This window comes from Lithobates pipiens, unplaced genomic scaffold, assembly GCF_037356315.1.
Source record: "Lithobates pipiens isolate NorthernLeopardFrog02 unplaced genomic scaffold, aLitPip1_a1.2 Scaffold_3, whole genome shotgun sequence".
In the NCBI taxonomy this organism is placed as follows: domain Eukaryota; kingdom Metazoa; phylum Chordata; class Amphibia; order Anura; family Ranidae; genus Lithobates; species Lithobates pipiens.
Genome location: NW_027507790.1, coordinates 175,891,518 through 175,908,402, shown reverse-complemented (window position 1 = coordinate 175,908,402; position 16,885 = coordinate 175,891,518). Strand labels below are relative to the sequence as shown.

The 16,885-nt window shown below is 45.7% G+C and overlaps 1 protein-coding gene across 1 annotated transcript in view; it reads right to left on the bottom strand.

The window, feature by feature from the left end:
* LOC143940794 (beta-hexosaminidase subunit beta-like) overlaps positions 1–342 on the bottom strand; it is a 41,839-nt gene extending 41,497 nt beyond the window's left edge. Inside the window, exon 1 of the mRNA XM_077462527.1 lies at positions 52–342. Coding sequence (XP_077318653.1) covers positions 52–308 — 257 coding nt within the window. The 5' untranslated portion in view covers positions 309–342. The remainder of the gene's footprint in view (positions 1–51) is intronic.
* Positions 343–16,885: the final 16,543 nt, after the last annotated feature.

Here is a 16,885-nt window from a genome sequence, read left to right as displayed (position 1 = left end):
GGGGGGGGGGGTAATCACACCACCGGACACCCCTCCGATCACACATCTCACCTCCGGAAGGCATCCTGTAGGACCAGACACTCCGGCCCCGCGGTGGAGCCCTCCCCGTGCACTATGGAGAAGTCAGCCGGGGGGATGAACATGAAGTCGGGGGAGAATTGCACCTCCTGGGGAAGCGGCCACAGGGAGCCGTACGGGGAGGGATCAGGAGCCCCGAGCGCCGCCATCCCCTCCCTCCTCTCCGGGGACTCATGACTGGCAGCGGTCAGAAGCAAACACAGCGCTACAACCACCCTCATCCCTTCCATCACACACTGTATTAACAGTATCTACACCGACCGCCGGTGTTCGCTGTGGGACACCGCCCAGACACGCCCCTTCTCATTACTAGAGGGTTGGATAGTCATGCAAGTCCCGCCTCTTCTCATTACTAGAGGGTTGGATAGTCATGCAAGTCCCGCCCAGACACGCCCCTTCGCATTACTAGAGGGTTGGATAGTCATGCAAGTCCCGCCCCTTCTCATTACTAGAGGGTTGGATAGTCATGCAAGTCCCGCCCAGACACGCCCCTTCGCATTACTAGAGGGTTGGATAGTCATGCAAGTCCCGCCCCTTCTCATTACTAGAGGGTTGGATAGTCATGCAAGTCCCGCCCCGTTCTATTACCGGTGTAGCAGTAATATTGTCCCATGAAAATCAATATCCCTTACCGCTACTGCGCATGCGTCGGTTTCAGACACAAGAAAGACTGACGAACAACACCTCTGACTTCTATTAACTCCTCACACGCCGATGGATCGGCTTCATGATGATGAACACACATCTGAATTTTATTAACTAGTCCTCACACGCCAATGTATCAGCAGCATGATGAACACACATTTGCCTCCATCTGGATGACAGCGAGGGATACAACGTGGAGTATCGTCATGGGGGGGTCGGCTGCATTATGAAGACACACAGGGGGTCGGCTGCATTATGAAGACAGACGGGGGTCGGCTGCATTATGAAGACAGACGGGGGTCGGCTGCATTATGAAGACAGACGGGGGTCGGCTGCATTATGAAGACAGACGGGGGTCGGCTGCATTATGAAGACAGACGGGGGTCGGCTGCATTATGAAGACAGACGGGGGTCGGCTGCATTATGAAGACAGACGGGGGTCGGCTGCATTATGAAGACAGACGGGGGTCGGCTGCATTATGAATGAGTGAAAAAAAGGGGGTAAAGGTGCGCTAAGGACCCTGGACTGTTCTAATGGAACAAAACCAGTATACGGATAAATAATACCCAAGATAAAGTGTAAACAGGCTGTGTATTATGGTGAAAGGGGCTGCCACTACCTAATATATTCACCTAAAAGGTGAAAGACATAAATAGATACTAGGGTGGTAGTTACGGCGCTCACCTGTTGTTCATTGAATTTGCGGGCAAACCCGTCTACTGATGCTTGTGTCTAATTATTTGCAGGAGTGAGTATAAAAATAGGAATAAATTGAAAATAAAAGTGAAAAGTATAATGTAAATACAATTCTTTTGCGCATTAAGTGCTGTGTTTTTTTTTATATGGAAAACAAATACAAAATGTGTATGAAATATGCAAAAAATGCTCAAACAAACCCCTTATTTCATTAATTAAAGTGCTTCTATAAATTTAAATGTGCAAATATGCAACAGAATGCTCAAACGAACCTCTTCTTGCAATATTAAAGTGCTTATATAAGTTTGTGCAAACCATACAAGAAAAAAGTGCTACGTGCTTAACAAAGTGCCATAACTATATCAACTATGCAAAAAGTGTAACTTGCTCCTAAAGTTGCCACAGTACATAAATCCAGTCTATTTTATTCATAAAATCGCTAGATTGAGGCATGCGATTTTTTTCAAAAACGCTAAAAGGAAATATGTGGTTAATTGCACGTTTAAAGTTGGTAAAAACCCACGGCAGAAAAAACAGTAATGTTCAAATTGAAAAGTTCTGCTAAAAGAAAGTGCCAATGTGCTTCCGTGTTAGTGAATTCCTGGGTTACAACCGGTGCGACTTCCGTGTGTAAGATAAATGACCGCACTCACCAGCTCCCTCTCCCCATAAGAGGTTAATGCGCCTTCACAGTGTGAGCCCCTGTGCCGCTTTGCAGAGCTGATCTGGTTGACATCTAGTAATTTCAACAATTTATCCTCATTGGAAGCAAAAAAGGGCAAACATAGTGTAATCCCGTTTATAATTGCGTTTTATTGAATGCATAAAATACTACTCACACAGTAGAAGGTAAAACCAGCGTGTCTGTTTATCCAGGTCACAGCTATTTTGAATCCACCGCTGCCCCCGCTGTACGAGAGTGTATTCATAGGCCACGCCCTGCATTATGAAGACACACGGGGGTCGGCTGCATTATGAAGACACACGGGGGGGTCAGCTGCATTATGACGACACACGGGGCGGGGGGGGGTGGGGTCGGCTGCATTATGAAGACAGACGGGGGGTCGGCTGCATTATGAAAACACACGGGGGGTTGGCTGCATTATGAAGACACACGGGGGGTCGGCTGCATTATGAAGACACACGGGGGATCGGATGCATTATGAAGCCACACGGGGGGGGGGGGGGGTCGGCTGCATTATGAAGACACACGGGGGGGGGGGGGGGATTTGGGTCGGCTGCATTATGAAGACACACGGGGGGGGGGGGGGGGTCGGCTGCATTATGAAGACACACGGGGGGTTGGCTGCATTATGAAGACACACAGCGGGGATACGACAAGGGGTATTGTCATGGAGAGGGGGGCAGTCTGCATATCACAGGGGGGCACACGATGGTTGCCATGGGCTGGCTGGATAGCAAAGGGGGCCCCAGGCAGGCACAGGCTGTGCTTGCTGGATGTCACGTGGGGGGCACACAATGGTTGCATGGCACAGGGGCAACACGACAGTTGGCACAGGCAGTCTGCATTATTATAGGGGGGGGGGGTGGGGTACCGAGTTTCATGGCCTGCATTACTAGAGTGTAGTGATGGACGAACCGCAAACGGGGCCAAAAGTTTGTGAACCGCAAAGTTTGCGGTGGACCCCATTGACTTTAATGGCAGGCGAATTTTAAAAACCTTCAGCCACAAAATACTTACTAGTTGTGCACACATAAGCCCCATACACACTGTCAGATTTTCTGCAGATTTTTTCCTTCAGATTTACCAAAACCATATAATATGAGGTCAAACCTTAGAAGTTTAAATTGGTATGCAATCAGGCAGGCCCTTGCACTACATGGTTTTGGTAAATCTGAAGGAAAAAAATCAGCAGAAAATCTGATAGTGTGTATGGGGCTTTAGTCCCACCACATGGACACTGACATAACAAAAGTATGAAGTGAATCTGGGATCGACAACGACAAGCATTTTTTTTTTATCTGTGAAATTTTGACAATTCAGGAGCGCATGAAGGCCATGGAGGAGAGGCAAGGTCAGGGCAGGCTATGAAGGGGGCGCAGGAGATGATCAGTGCCACAGTCAGGGCAGCGCAGTCCTGTGCCAGTGTGCCAACCTGTGCTGGAGCCCCTCCCTCTGCCTGGCCCTTACCCCCAACTATGCAGGGCTCCACTGCGGTGGTCCGGAGGTGCCAGTCCAGTGCTGATCCTCAGCCATGGTGCTGGCACTGCCTGCTGATTGGCTTCTCCGCTGCTATCTCCCTCACTGTCTGTAACCAGCACCGTGATAGAGACTGAGCACTGACACCATCACCGTGATAGAGAGCACTGACACCAGCACCAAGATAGCGAGAACTGACACCAGCACCAAGATAGAGAGAACTGACACCAGCACCGAGATAGAGAGCACTGACACCACACCAGCACTGTGATAGAGAGCACTGACACCAGCACCGAGATAGAGAGCACTGACACCACGCCAGCACCGAGATAGAGAGCACTGATACCAGCACGGTGATAGAGAGCACTGACACCAGCACCGTGATAGAGAGAGCACCGACACCACACCAGCACCGTGATAGAGAGCACTGACACCAGCACCGTGATAGAGAGCACTGTTGGTGGTAGTGTCTTTGGGGGGTGCACACAGCAGAGAGTGAAGAGGGTGCAGATCGAAAGGATGAGGAGGGTGCAGAAGAGTAAGGCTGAGTGAGCCACTCAACCAAGTCTGGTGCGTCCTTTGACGTAATCAAACGCACCTTCTTTGGCTCAAGTCTGTTGCTCCTGCCCTACCCCTACCACCCCTGCGGAAGGGCCTGCCTCTCCCTCTGCCTGTCATTTTTTTAAATGACCCTGTGACAAAAGTCTCTAGAGAAGTGCAGTATGTATGTGGAAGGTATATAACACCCCGCTTCAATCTGTCGTTTTTGGGGGCCACTGGTCTATCACACCAGTTATAATACTTTTTTAAATTTTTTTATTGTGTTTGTCACTCTTTGTAGTATCGCTGCAGAACCGCTCAGCAGTCACAATGCTGCACAGGGGAAATGCAGTATACTATGCTTTCTATATGTGCAAGTATTTTATACATGTATTACACCCCTATATACTGCACACCAAATAGTACACTTATACCAGTCCTTAAAAGGACCTTTGTGGACCTAGTAGCTAGTGATTTGCAGACTGTCCCTCAGTCCCTACACTGATAAAAGACAGCTACAGAATCGGTCAGCAGTCAAGTATAATAGGCTTTCTATATTTGAAAGAAAGTATATTATACGTGTGCAACCCTATATACTGTACACCTATACCAGTCCTTAAAAGGACTTTTGTGGACCTAATAGTAATAGCTAGTGATTAAACTGACTGTCCCTGCTCCACATAGCGTCCTGTCCCTACACTGACAAAAGACAGCTGCAGAATCGGTCAGCAGTGCACTCAGCAATCACCAGCACAGCAGTCAGCAGCAGTGCACCAGAACCCTATATACTGTACTACACCTATACCAGTCCTTAAAAGGACTTTTGTGGACCTAATAGCTAGTGATTTGTGTCACTACAGTCTGTCCCTGCTCCACACAGCAACCTCTCCCTACACTGACAAAAGACAGAATGTAAAATGGCTGCCAGATCAGGTCTATTTATAAGGTAGGGGGGGATGTCCAATTGTCAATGTGCAGAAATGTCTCAATTGGCTGTCCTGTACCCCATGATGGATATGTCATCATGGGTCAAAGTTCTTTCACAATGTAAACACATATGTCCGCCGCACGAACAGCGCCAGAAGTCCGCCGGTTTGGCGAATCGCAAACACGCAAAATTCGCAGCGAACCGACCACCGGGCGAACCGCAAGGCTATCCCGACTAGAGTGGTATACCGATTTTTATGGCAGTTGTGCTCATAAGTTTACATACCCTGGCAGAATTTATGATTTCCTTGGCCATTTTTCAGAGAATATGAATGATGACACAAAAACTATTTCACTCATGCTCAGTGTTTGGTTGAAGCCATTTTATAAATCAACTGTTTACTATTTTGAAATCATAATGACAACAGAAACTACTCAAGTGGCCAAGAAATCATAACTTTTTCCAGGGTATGGAAACTTTTGAGCACAACTGTATACATACACACATACACACACACAGTCATACATTATCTCACAAAAGTTAGTATACCCCTCACATTTTTTGGAACTAATTTCATGTGACAAAACTGAAATTACACTTTGCTACAATGTAAAGTAGTGAGTGTACAGCTTGTATAACAGTGTAAGTTTGCTGTCCCTTCAAAATAACTCAACACACAGCCATTAATGGCAAAACCACTGGCAACAAAAGTGAGCACACCCTTAAATGAAAATATCCATATTGGGCCCAAAGTTTCAATATTTGTGTGGCCACAAATATTTTCCTGTACTGCCTTAACCCTCTTGGGCATACGGTTCACCAGAGCTTTACAGGTTGGCACTGGAGTCCTCTTCCACTCCTCCATGATGACATCACAGAGCTGGTGGATGTTAGAGACCTTGCGCTCCTCCGCCGTCTGTTTGAGGATGCCCCACAGATGCTCAATAGGGTTTAGGTCTGGAGACATTCTTGGCCAGTCCATCATCTTTACCCTCAGCTTCTTTAGCAAGGCAGTGGTTGTCTTGGAGGTGTGTTTGGGGTCATTATGTTGGAATACTGCCCTGCGGCCCAGTCTCCGAAGGGAGGAGATCATGCTCTGCTTCAGTATGTCACATTACATCTTGGCATTCATGGTTCCCTCAATGAACTGTAGTTTCCCAGTGTCGGCAGCACTCATGCAGCCCCAGACCATGACACTCCCACCACCATGCCTGACTGTAGGCAAGACACACTTGTCTTTGTACTCCTCACCCGGTTGCCACAGCACACGCTTAACAACATCTAAACCAAATAAGTTTATCTTGGTCTCATCAGACCACAGGACGTGGTTCCAGTAATCCATGTCCTTAGGCTGCTTGTCTTCAGTAAACTTCAACTTCTTTGGTCGACCATGGCAAGGCCTGTTCTGAGTGGAACCTGCCCTGTTAAACCGCTATATGGCCTTGGCCACTGTGCTGCAGCTCAGTTTCAGGGTTATGGCAATCTTCTTATAGTCTAGCCCATCTTTATGTTGAGCAAAATTTTTTTCAGATCTTCAGAGTTCTTTGCCATGAGGTGCGATGTTGAACTTCCAGTGGCCAGTATGAGAGAGTGAGAGTGGCAACGCCAAATTTAAAACACCTGCGCCCCAATCACATCTGAGACCTTGGGGTTTATTTACTAAAGGCAAATCCACTTTACACTACAAGTGCACTTGGAAGTGTAATCACTGTAGATTGGAGGGGGACATGCAAGGAAAATAAAAAACAGCATTTTTGCTTGTACATGATTGGATGATAAAATCAGCAGAGCTTTCCCTATTTTCACATCTTCCCCTCAGATCTACAGCGACGCGACTGCACTGCCAAGTGCACTTGTAGTGCAAAGTGGATTTGCCTTTAGTAAATCAACCCCCTTGTAACACTGAGTCACATTACACCGGGGAGGGAAAATTACTAATTGGGCACAATTTGGACATTTTTACTTAGGGGTGTACTCACTTTTGTTTCCAGCGGTTTAGACATTAATGTGTTGAGTTATTTTGAGGGAACAGAAAATTTACACTGTTATACAAGCTGTACACGCACTACTTTACATTGTAGCAAAGTGTTGGTTCTTCAGTGTTGTCACATGAAAAGATAATAAAAGATTTACAAAAATGTGAGGGTGTACTCACTTTTGTGATATATATATATATATATATATATATATACATACACACACACACACACATACATACATATAATATATGTATATATTTACAAAAGTGTGAGGGGTGTACTCACTTTTGTTAAGATACTGGATATAGCTGGGCAACTGACCAAGAGTTTTGGTTCGCTTTCCAGGTGGTGATTTGGTACAAACAAGGTACAAGTACAACTTACAATTAGGGATGAGCCAAACCCCCCCCCCCAGGTTCGCACCAGAACATCCAAAAAAAGTTTGTTTGAACACACAAAACACTGTTAAAGTCTATGGGACACGACGAACATGAAAAATCAAGTGATACTTTTAAAGGCTTATATGAAAGTTTTTGCCCTAAAGAGGGTTTGGGGACCCGGGTCGTCCTGCCCCAGGGGACATGTGTCAATGCAAAAAAAAGTTTTAAAAACTGATGTTTTTTTCAGGGGCAGTGATTTTAAGAATGCTTAAAGTGAAACAATAAAAATGAAATTTTCCTTTAAATATTGTGCCTGGGGGGTTGTCTATAGTATGCCTGTAAAGTGGCACAGTTTTCCCGTGTTTAGAAAAAGTACCACAGCAAAATAAAATTTCTAAAGGAAAAAAAGTCATTTAAAACTTGCTTGCGGTTGTAATGTATTGTCGGGTCCCAGAAATATACAGTGGTGTGAAAAAGTGTTTGCCCCCTTCCTCATTTCCTGTTCCTTTGCATGTTTGTCACACTTAAGTGTTTCGGAACATCAAACCAATTTAAACAATAGTCAAGGACAACACAAGTAAACACAAAATGCAATTTGTAAATGAAGGTGTTTATTATTAAAGGTGAAAAAAAATCCAAACCATCATGGCCCTGTGTGAAAAAGTGATTGCCCCCTAAACCTAATAACTGGTTGGGCCACCCTTAGCAGCAACAACTGCAACCAAGCGTTTGCGATAACGTGCAATGAGGCTTTTACAGCGTCCTGGAGGAATTTTGGCCCATTCATCTTTGCAGAATTGTCCTAATTCAGTTACATTAGAGGGTTTTCGAGCATGAACGGCCTTTTTAAGGTCATACCACAACATCTCAATAGGATTCAGGTCAGGACTTTGGCTAGGCCACTCCAAAGTCTTCATTTTGTTTTTCTTCAGCCATTCGGTGGTGGACTTGCTGGTGTGTTTAGGATCATTGTCCTGCTGCAGAACCCAAGTTCGTTTCAGCTTGAGTACACGAACAGATGGTCGGACATTCTCCTTCAGGATCTCTTGGTAGACAGCAGAATTCATAGTTCCTTTTATCACGGCAAGTCTTCCAGGTCCTGAAGCAGCAAAACAGCCCCAGACCATCACACTACCACCACCATATTTTACTGTTGGTATAATGTTCTTTTTATGAAATGCAGTGTTCCTTCTACGCCAGATATACTTGGACACACACCTTCCAAAGAGTTCCACTTTTGTCTCATCGGTCCACAGAATGTTGTCCCAAAAGTCTTGGGGGTCATCAAGATGTGTTGTGGAGAAATTGAGACGAGCTTTGATGTTCTTTTTGCTCAGCAGTGGTTTTCTCCTTGGAACTCTGCCATGCAGGCCATTTTTGCCCAGTCTTTTCCTGATGGTGGAGGCATGAACGCTGACCTTAACTGAGGCAAGTGAGGCCTGCAGTTCCTTGGACGTTGTTGTGGGGTCTTTTGTGACCTCTTGGATGAGTCGTCGCTGCGCTCTTGGGGTAATTTTGGCCAGCCGGCCACTCCTGGGAAGGTTCACCACTGTTCCATGTCTTCGCCATTTGTGGATAATGGCTCTCACTGTGGTTCGCTGGATTCCCAAAGCTTTGGAAATGGCTTTATAACCCTTTCCAGACTGATAGATCTCAATTACTTTCTTTCTCAATTGTTCCTGAATTTCTTTGGGTCTCGCCATGATGTGTAGCTTTTAAGGATCTTCTGGTGGACCTTACTGTGTCAAGCAGCTCCTATTTAAGTGATGCCTTGATTGTGAACAGGTGTGGCAATAATCAGGCCTGGGTGTGGCTAGAGAAATTGAACTCAGGTGTGGACAACCACAGTTATAGTATGTTTTAACAAGGGGGGGCAATCACTTTTTCACACAGGGCCATGATGGTTTGGATTTTTTTTCACCTTTAATAATAAACACCTTCATTTACAAATTGCATTTTGTGTTTACTTGTGTTGTCCTTGACTATTGTTTAAATTGGTTTGATGTTCCGAAACACTTAAGTGTGACAAACATGCAAAGGAACAGGAAATAAGGAAGGGGGCAAACACTTTTTCACACCACTGTAGATGAAAATCATTGAGAAAAACAGCATGGGTCCCCCCCCCCCCAGCCCATTACCAGGCTCTTTAGGTCTGGTATGGATCTTAAGGGGAACCCCACACCCAAATTGAAGAAAAAAGGCGTAGGGGGAGCCCCAAGGCACCATATACTCTGAACAGAAGTATATATACTATACAGCCTGCCCTATATACTCTGCAGAAAACTGGGCTTTTGCCCTGCACACACGGTCAGACATTCCGATGACAAAATCCGTCTGATTTTTTTTTTCCCAAGGATTTTGGCCCAAACTTGTCTTGCATACACACAAGGTGACGTAAACCACGTACGATGGGACTATAAAGAGGCCAGTAGCAAATAGCTTTCGTCTAGTAATTTGTTCTGAGCATGTGTGGCACTTTGTCTGTCGGATTTGTCTACACGCGATCAGAATTTAAATGATTGGATTTTGTTGTCGGAAAATTTTAGATCCGGCTCTCAAACTTTGTGTGTCAGAAATTCCAACGGAAAAATTCTGATGGAGCCCAACAACTTGATCCAATCGCACATTTTCTGTCGGAAAGTCTGAAGTCTTGAAATGTGAATCAAGAAGGGTTGCCAGCCAGTAACGATCCCTCTCCTTGATACCATGAATCCTAGGGTCCTTTCGCAGGCTTTGCAGAATCAGGGAGGCTATGCAGCGCAAGTTTGCAGACGCATTGTAAATTGTAAGTCCTCTGGGTCACGGAGGATGACGTAGTCAGGAACTACCCCCTCCCAACCACATACAACTCCTTAGGTTTCTAAGGCCTGAAAACCATCCCTTGAAGACTGGTGCTGAGTGTTATCCTCTACATCCATGCTGACACAATCCTCCTCTTCTTCCTGTGTGTTTGGCAGGCCCACAGGAATGCTATCTGGATAAAGGGGGCCTTGAGAGGTAAGGAAGTCCCCCTCTTTCTCAAGGGCCCTGTCCCTTATTCCATGAACCGTGTGCTCAAACAGGAAGACAAGAGGGACAGTATCACTGATGCATGCATTGTCGCTGCTCACCATCCTTGTGACCTACTCAAGTGGTGACAGGACAGTGCATGCATCCTTGATCAGTAGCCACTGGCATGGCAAAAAAAAAAAAGCCAAGCTCCCCTGACCCTGTCCTGGTGCCATACTCACACAGGTACTCATTGATGGATCTCTGCTGCAATTGCAGCTGCTACAGCATTGCCAACATTGAGTTCCACCTGGTGGGCATGTCACAAATTAGGCGGTTGGTGGGCAGGTTGCATTCCCTTTGAATTTCAACTAGCCGAGCAATGGCATTGTATGACCATCGGAAATTACCACAGACATTTCTGGCCTGCCTCAAGAGATCCTGTAAGCCTGGGTACCTGCTCAAGAACAGCTGCACCACCAAATTCAGGACGTGTGCCAAACATGGAACATGGATCAGGTGTCCCTGTCGGAGGGCATCAACCACCTCTGAGTCTGCCCTAGCAGAGCTGAGAGAATCTCTACCCCAGTGTGGCTCCTGTCCCCTAAGCAGACTAACTTAAGCACCGCATGGCACCTTTTTGCCCCAGTGCTTGCATAGGCCCTTGAATGCTTACGGAGCACCACTGATTCAGAGGAAAAATCTGCAGAAGAGGCCATAGCAGGAAGATGAGGAGGGAGTGGAGGAGAGAGCTGTGGCAGACTCACCACTAGCATTTTGGAGGTGTGGTGGCGGAACAAGCTCCAACAATACTGAACCCTTTCCTGCATCCTTCTCAGCTGCCAGCAGAGTTACCCAGTGCGCTGTGAAGGAAAGGTAATGTCCCTGCCCATGCCTGCTAGACCACGAGTCAGCGGTAATATGCACCTTACTGCTGACCGCAGTGTCCAACGAGGCCAAAACATTGCCTTCCACAAGCCGGTAGAGAGCCGGAATAGCCTTTCATGAAAAGAAATGGCATTTTGGAACCTGCCACTGAGGTACAGCACATTCAACAAATTCACGAAAGGGGGGCAGAGTCTACCAGCTGAAAAGGCAGCAGCTGCAGTGCTGGTAATTTGGCCAAGCTAGCATTCAGACGCTGAGCATGTGGATGGCTGGGACCGAAATTCTTTTTACGGTTCAGCAACTGGGGTAGGGAAATTTGCCTGCTAAAATCAGATGGAGGTGTACTGATAGCAGATTGGCTGCAAGTACTTGGGACACCTATTGCTATACCTTCATTCCTCTCAGTGCTGTTGCCAATGGACTGCATGAGAGGTCGTCATATGTCTGGTCAAGCATGTGGTGCCAAAGTGGCTGCTGTTCTGGCCATACTTGATCCGCTTCAGACACAGGTTGCAAACAACAACAGTGCGATCTGCTGCACGTGTCAATAAAGGCCCACAGCAAGGAACTTTTCAATATCAGCAGGGCGCTGTACCTGTGGAGCTCTGCGGTGTGATACAGTAGGGTGGCTGTCTTTAAGCTGCCCCCTAGAGGACATCCTGCCTTGTTAGCGTTGTGCCTCCTCCTCCTCCGCTCTATCAGGCACCCAAGTACATTCAATGATCTCATCATCCCCTCCTCCCTCGTCACTGGAGCAAACTTGGCAGTATTCTGCAGCTGGGGGACCAGGACTGCCAGTTTGTTGTCCTTCTTGGACACCCACCTCTCTAGGCTCATGTTACTCCCTTCTTCAACCTGGAAAACAAAATCAGAGTCTTCTAATTGCTGCATATCCTCCATCAGCATGTACCCGACACTGGTTGAATAGATCATTGGACTCCTCTGTGCATGATGGTGGGGCTACAGAAGGAGCAATTGTGGACAAGGAGCCAGTGGAATAGGCCTCTCTGGCAGCTGCATTGGAAGGCAAACTACTCTAAACCCAGGTGACCGAGGATGAGAAAGATTAGGACAGCTTTGTTATCCACTCCACCAACTCTTCTGCATGTTCTGGCTCCATAACACGGCCAGGAGCAGGAAAAAATAAAATAATAAAAATAAAAAAGGACAAGCGTGCCCCACGGCCACCCGCAGAGGATGCACCATGTCCACGACCAGCACTGTTGACTGTAGACACAGATCCTGCTTCCCCTCTTTTAGTGGCCTGTGAGCATCTGCCTCTTCTTGGTGGCCTTCCAGACATGATGTATATTTTGTTTTGCAACACCACACTGCACTGTGTACACCACCAGAAAAATGGTAGCAACTGCACTATGGTTGCACTGTATTGTGTAATGTGTACTGCACCAGAAAAAGTAGTAGAAACAGTACACTACAGAATGCACTGTAGATATAGGCTACACTGTAAGCTGCAGTGTGTGTGTCTATATTATACAGACGCCTGACTGTATGTATGTATATATCAAATACACTACCTGAAGTAGATTAGAAATAGTACACCACGGAATGCACTGTAGAATGTAGATCAAGGCTACACTGACTGGATGCAGAGTATATACAGTATCTCACAAAAGTGAGTACACCCCTCACATTTTATTATATCTTTTCATGTGGCAACACGGAAGAAATGACACTTTGCTACAATGTAAAGTAGTGAGTGTACAGCTTTAATAACTGTAAATTTGCTATCCCCTCAAAATAACTCACACAGCCAACAAAAAAGTGAGTACACCCCTAAGTGAAAATGTCCAAATTGGGCCCAATTAGCCATTTTCCCTCCCTGGTGTCACGTGACCCATTAGTGGCACAAGGTCACATGTGTGAATGGGGAGATGTGTTAAATTTGGTGTTATCACTCTCACACTGGTCACTGGAAGTTCAACAGGTACCTCTGGCCCAGGCTATAATATTGCCTAGACCCTGAAACTGAGCTGCAGCACAGTGGCCAAGAACATACAGCGGTTTAACAGGACAGGTTCCACTCAGAACAGGCCTCGCCATAATTGACCAAAGAAGTTGAGTACACATGCTCGGCGTCACATCGAGGTTGTCTTTGGGAAATAGACATATGAGTGCAGCCAGCATTGCTGCAGAGGTTGAAGGGGTGGGGGGTCAGCCTGTCAGTGCTCAGAACATACGTCGCACACTGCATCAAATTGGTCTGTCATCCCAGAAGGAAGGGTCTTCTAAAAGAGGATACACAAGAAAGCCCGCAATCAGTTTTCTGAAGACAAGCAGACTAAGGACATGGGTAACTGGAACCATGTCCTGTGGTCTGATGAGACCAAGATCAACTTATTTGGTTCAGATGGTGTCAAGCTTGTGTGGCGGCAACCAGGTGAGGAGTACAAAGACAAATGTGTCTTGTCTACAGTCAAGCATGGTGGTGGGAGTGTCATGGTCTGGAGCTGCATGAGTGCTGCCGGCACTGGGGAACTACAGTTCATTGAATGAATGAATGAATGCCAAAATGTACTGTGACATACTGAAGCCGAGCATGATCCCCTCCCTTCGAAGACTGGGCCGCAGGGCAGTATTGCAACATAACCCCAAACACAACCACTGCCTTGTTAAAAGGTAATGGACTGGCCAAGCATGTCTCCAGATCTAAACCATATTGAGTATCTGTGGGGCATCCTCAAACAGAAGGTGGAGGAATGCAAGGTCTCTAATATCCACCAGCTCAGTGAGGATGTCACGGAGGAGTGGAAGAAGATTCCAGTGGCAACCTGTGAAGCTCTGGTGAACTCCATGTCCAAGAGGGTTAAGGCAGTGCTGAAAAATAATGGTGGCCACACAAAATATTGACACTTTGGGCCCAATTTGCACATTTTCACTTAGGGGTGTACTCACTTTTGTTGCCAGCGGTTTAGACATTAATGGCTTTGCGCTGAGCTATTTTGAGGCAAATTTACGCTGTTATACAAGCTATACACTCACTACTTTACATTGTAGCAAAGTGTCATTTCTTCAGTGTTATCACATGAAACGATAATAAAATATTTACAAAAATGTGAGGGTGTACTCACTTTTGTGAATATATATATATATATATATATATATATATATACACACACATACACATATATATATATATATATATATATATACACATATACACACATACATATATATATATATATATACACACATATACATATACTCAGTCTATCAAATACACTGCCTGCAGTAGATTAGAATTAGTACACCACGGAAAGCACTGTAAAATGTAGGTCTAGGCTACACTGCCTGGAAGCAGATATAGAATATACACTAGACCAGGCATGTCTAAAGTCTGGGCCAATTGCGGCCCGGTTTTGAACGGGTTGCCTGGCTATCTCAATCAGTGTGCCACGGAATCAGGGCTGTTAAATGAGCCCGATCCACGGCACTGTGAGAAGCTCTGTGAGCTTCAAAAGTGAAAGCAAAGTGGAGAGGAATGTGCTGTGCTCTCTGCTTCCCCCTACAGTGCAGTACCCAGCTGAATGAGGAAGCTGGAAAGGTACAGTACTATGCTAGATTAGTCTTAAAAGGGCTTTATTCATGTGGGCGCATGTATGTATGCATGTATGTCTGTCTGTCTGTGCGCGCATGTATGTGTATGTATGTCTGTCTGTCTATATGTATGTCTGTCTGCGCGCGCATGTATGTGTATGTATGTCTGTCTGTCTATATGTATGTATGTGTGTGCGCGCATGTATGTACGTATGTGTGTGCGCGCATGTATGTACGTATGTGCGCGCGCACATGTATGTCTGTACGTGTGTGTGTGTGTGTGTGTGTGTGTGTGTGTGTGTGTGTGTGTGTGTATGTGTGTGTGTGTGTGTGTATGTGTATGTGTGTATGTGTGTATGTGTGTGTGTATGTGTGTGTGTATGTGTATGTTACTTTTAATCCGGAACCCCCCCCCCCCCCCCATTCTTGTACCATCAGAACTGCTTTTGTAGGGCTTGCGTGTGATAGCAGCCAGGACTGCTGCTCTTCTGAAAAGCAATCCATACACAGATCGCTTTTCAGAGGCATTTGAAAAGGTAGTAAAGAGGCATTATGTTGCCTCCTCACCACCTGTTTTAAGGCCGTAAATGCAGCATCAGGCCCATTCACCCTGGGTATACCTCCAGCTGCAGCCACAGCATGTGTACACCCCCAGCTGCTCCCTCTGCAGCTAAAGGGGGAGAAGTTGGGGGTGGTAAAAACAGCTTAACCATGTGGTTTTACTGCCCCTCCAACAAGCCCTTGGTTCACATCTGTGTGGCTGCATGCTGCGTGTAGGGCAGCCCTTTCATTTCAAAAGGCTTCCCTACCCACAAAAATGCAGGGAAAGAAGTCCCCAAGCTGTTTTTTTTTTTATTGCACTGCACCAAAAGCACCCCACGTTTTCCAATGTGTGGGGTACCATTAAGATTTAACAGTACTCCTAAAGAGCAGAGCATTCGTCTGTGTGTCGGGAACGAGTGCGACAAAGGCAAGAGAATTTTTGTTGGGCAGTGTATTAGTGCTCGAACCAACACACTTAGACCGAATTTTAATGGTTCAAAGAATGTCAGGCAAAATGGTCGGCCCTCATGCATGTTCACTAAATCAAATCTGGCCCGCTTTGAAAAAAGTTTGGACACCCCTGCACTAGACTGATAAAAGTAAGGGATGCATGGTGTCCCTCCACTTTTACCATTACCAACAACTGAGAGAAGAAGTGCTTAATACACTAGCTGACTGACATTGGGAGTATTTAGTATTATCATAAATACATTTATGGTTTTATTCAATCTCTTAACCTTAATGTTTATAAGAAAATGTTAGGGTATATCTCTCTGTGCATATATTGAACTGTATTTATGCAAAAAGTCTTATTTCTTGCATATGCTCGTGTTGAGCATCATGAATATTGTACCAATTGTTACATTTTGGACGATAAAAAGAGTTTAAAAATTAATAAAAATCATTAGCATAGGGGGAAGAAAAACGCAAGTAGATCAGACTTCAGCTTTAAGCCTCATGCCAGGACAATTGTGGGGTGCAAGTTGCCTTAGGTCACTGATGCCAAGCACCGATAACTGACCAGAGCCCTTTAGCTTGTTCAAAAGGAGTCAACCAAAGCAAAGCGACTTTTTACATCTGTGTTGCAGTAACATGCATGTTTTAACAAAAGTTACCACAATACACAGACGGTGTTCTTTATTTTACATTGCACCACAATACACAAATACATTAGACTAATGCATCTGCACTGCAGCACACCTCTAAGTACATGTTGTGCAATTGTATGCACTTGGTTAAAAACGCATGCACATCCTTTTTTGGACTGCATTGTGGTACACTGGCAGCCCAAAAATGTTTAGGCTACCCTATCAACACACACCAATGTGTATTTTTTATTGTACCACAATACTAAAGTGTCAATGGGCCCTTTGGATTTTCTTTTCATATGTAACACAAGTGTATGTCCTATTGCTTTGTGCCTGTCTGTACATCCATCTGGTCATACACTGCCAAAAAGCTCAACATTGTACATAACATTGCATCACAAAAACTGGCAACAAC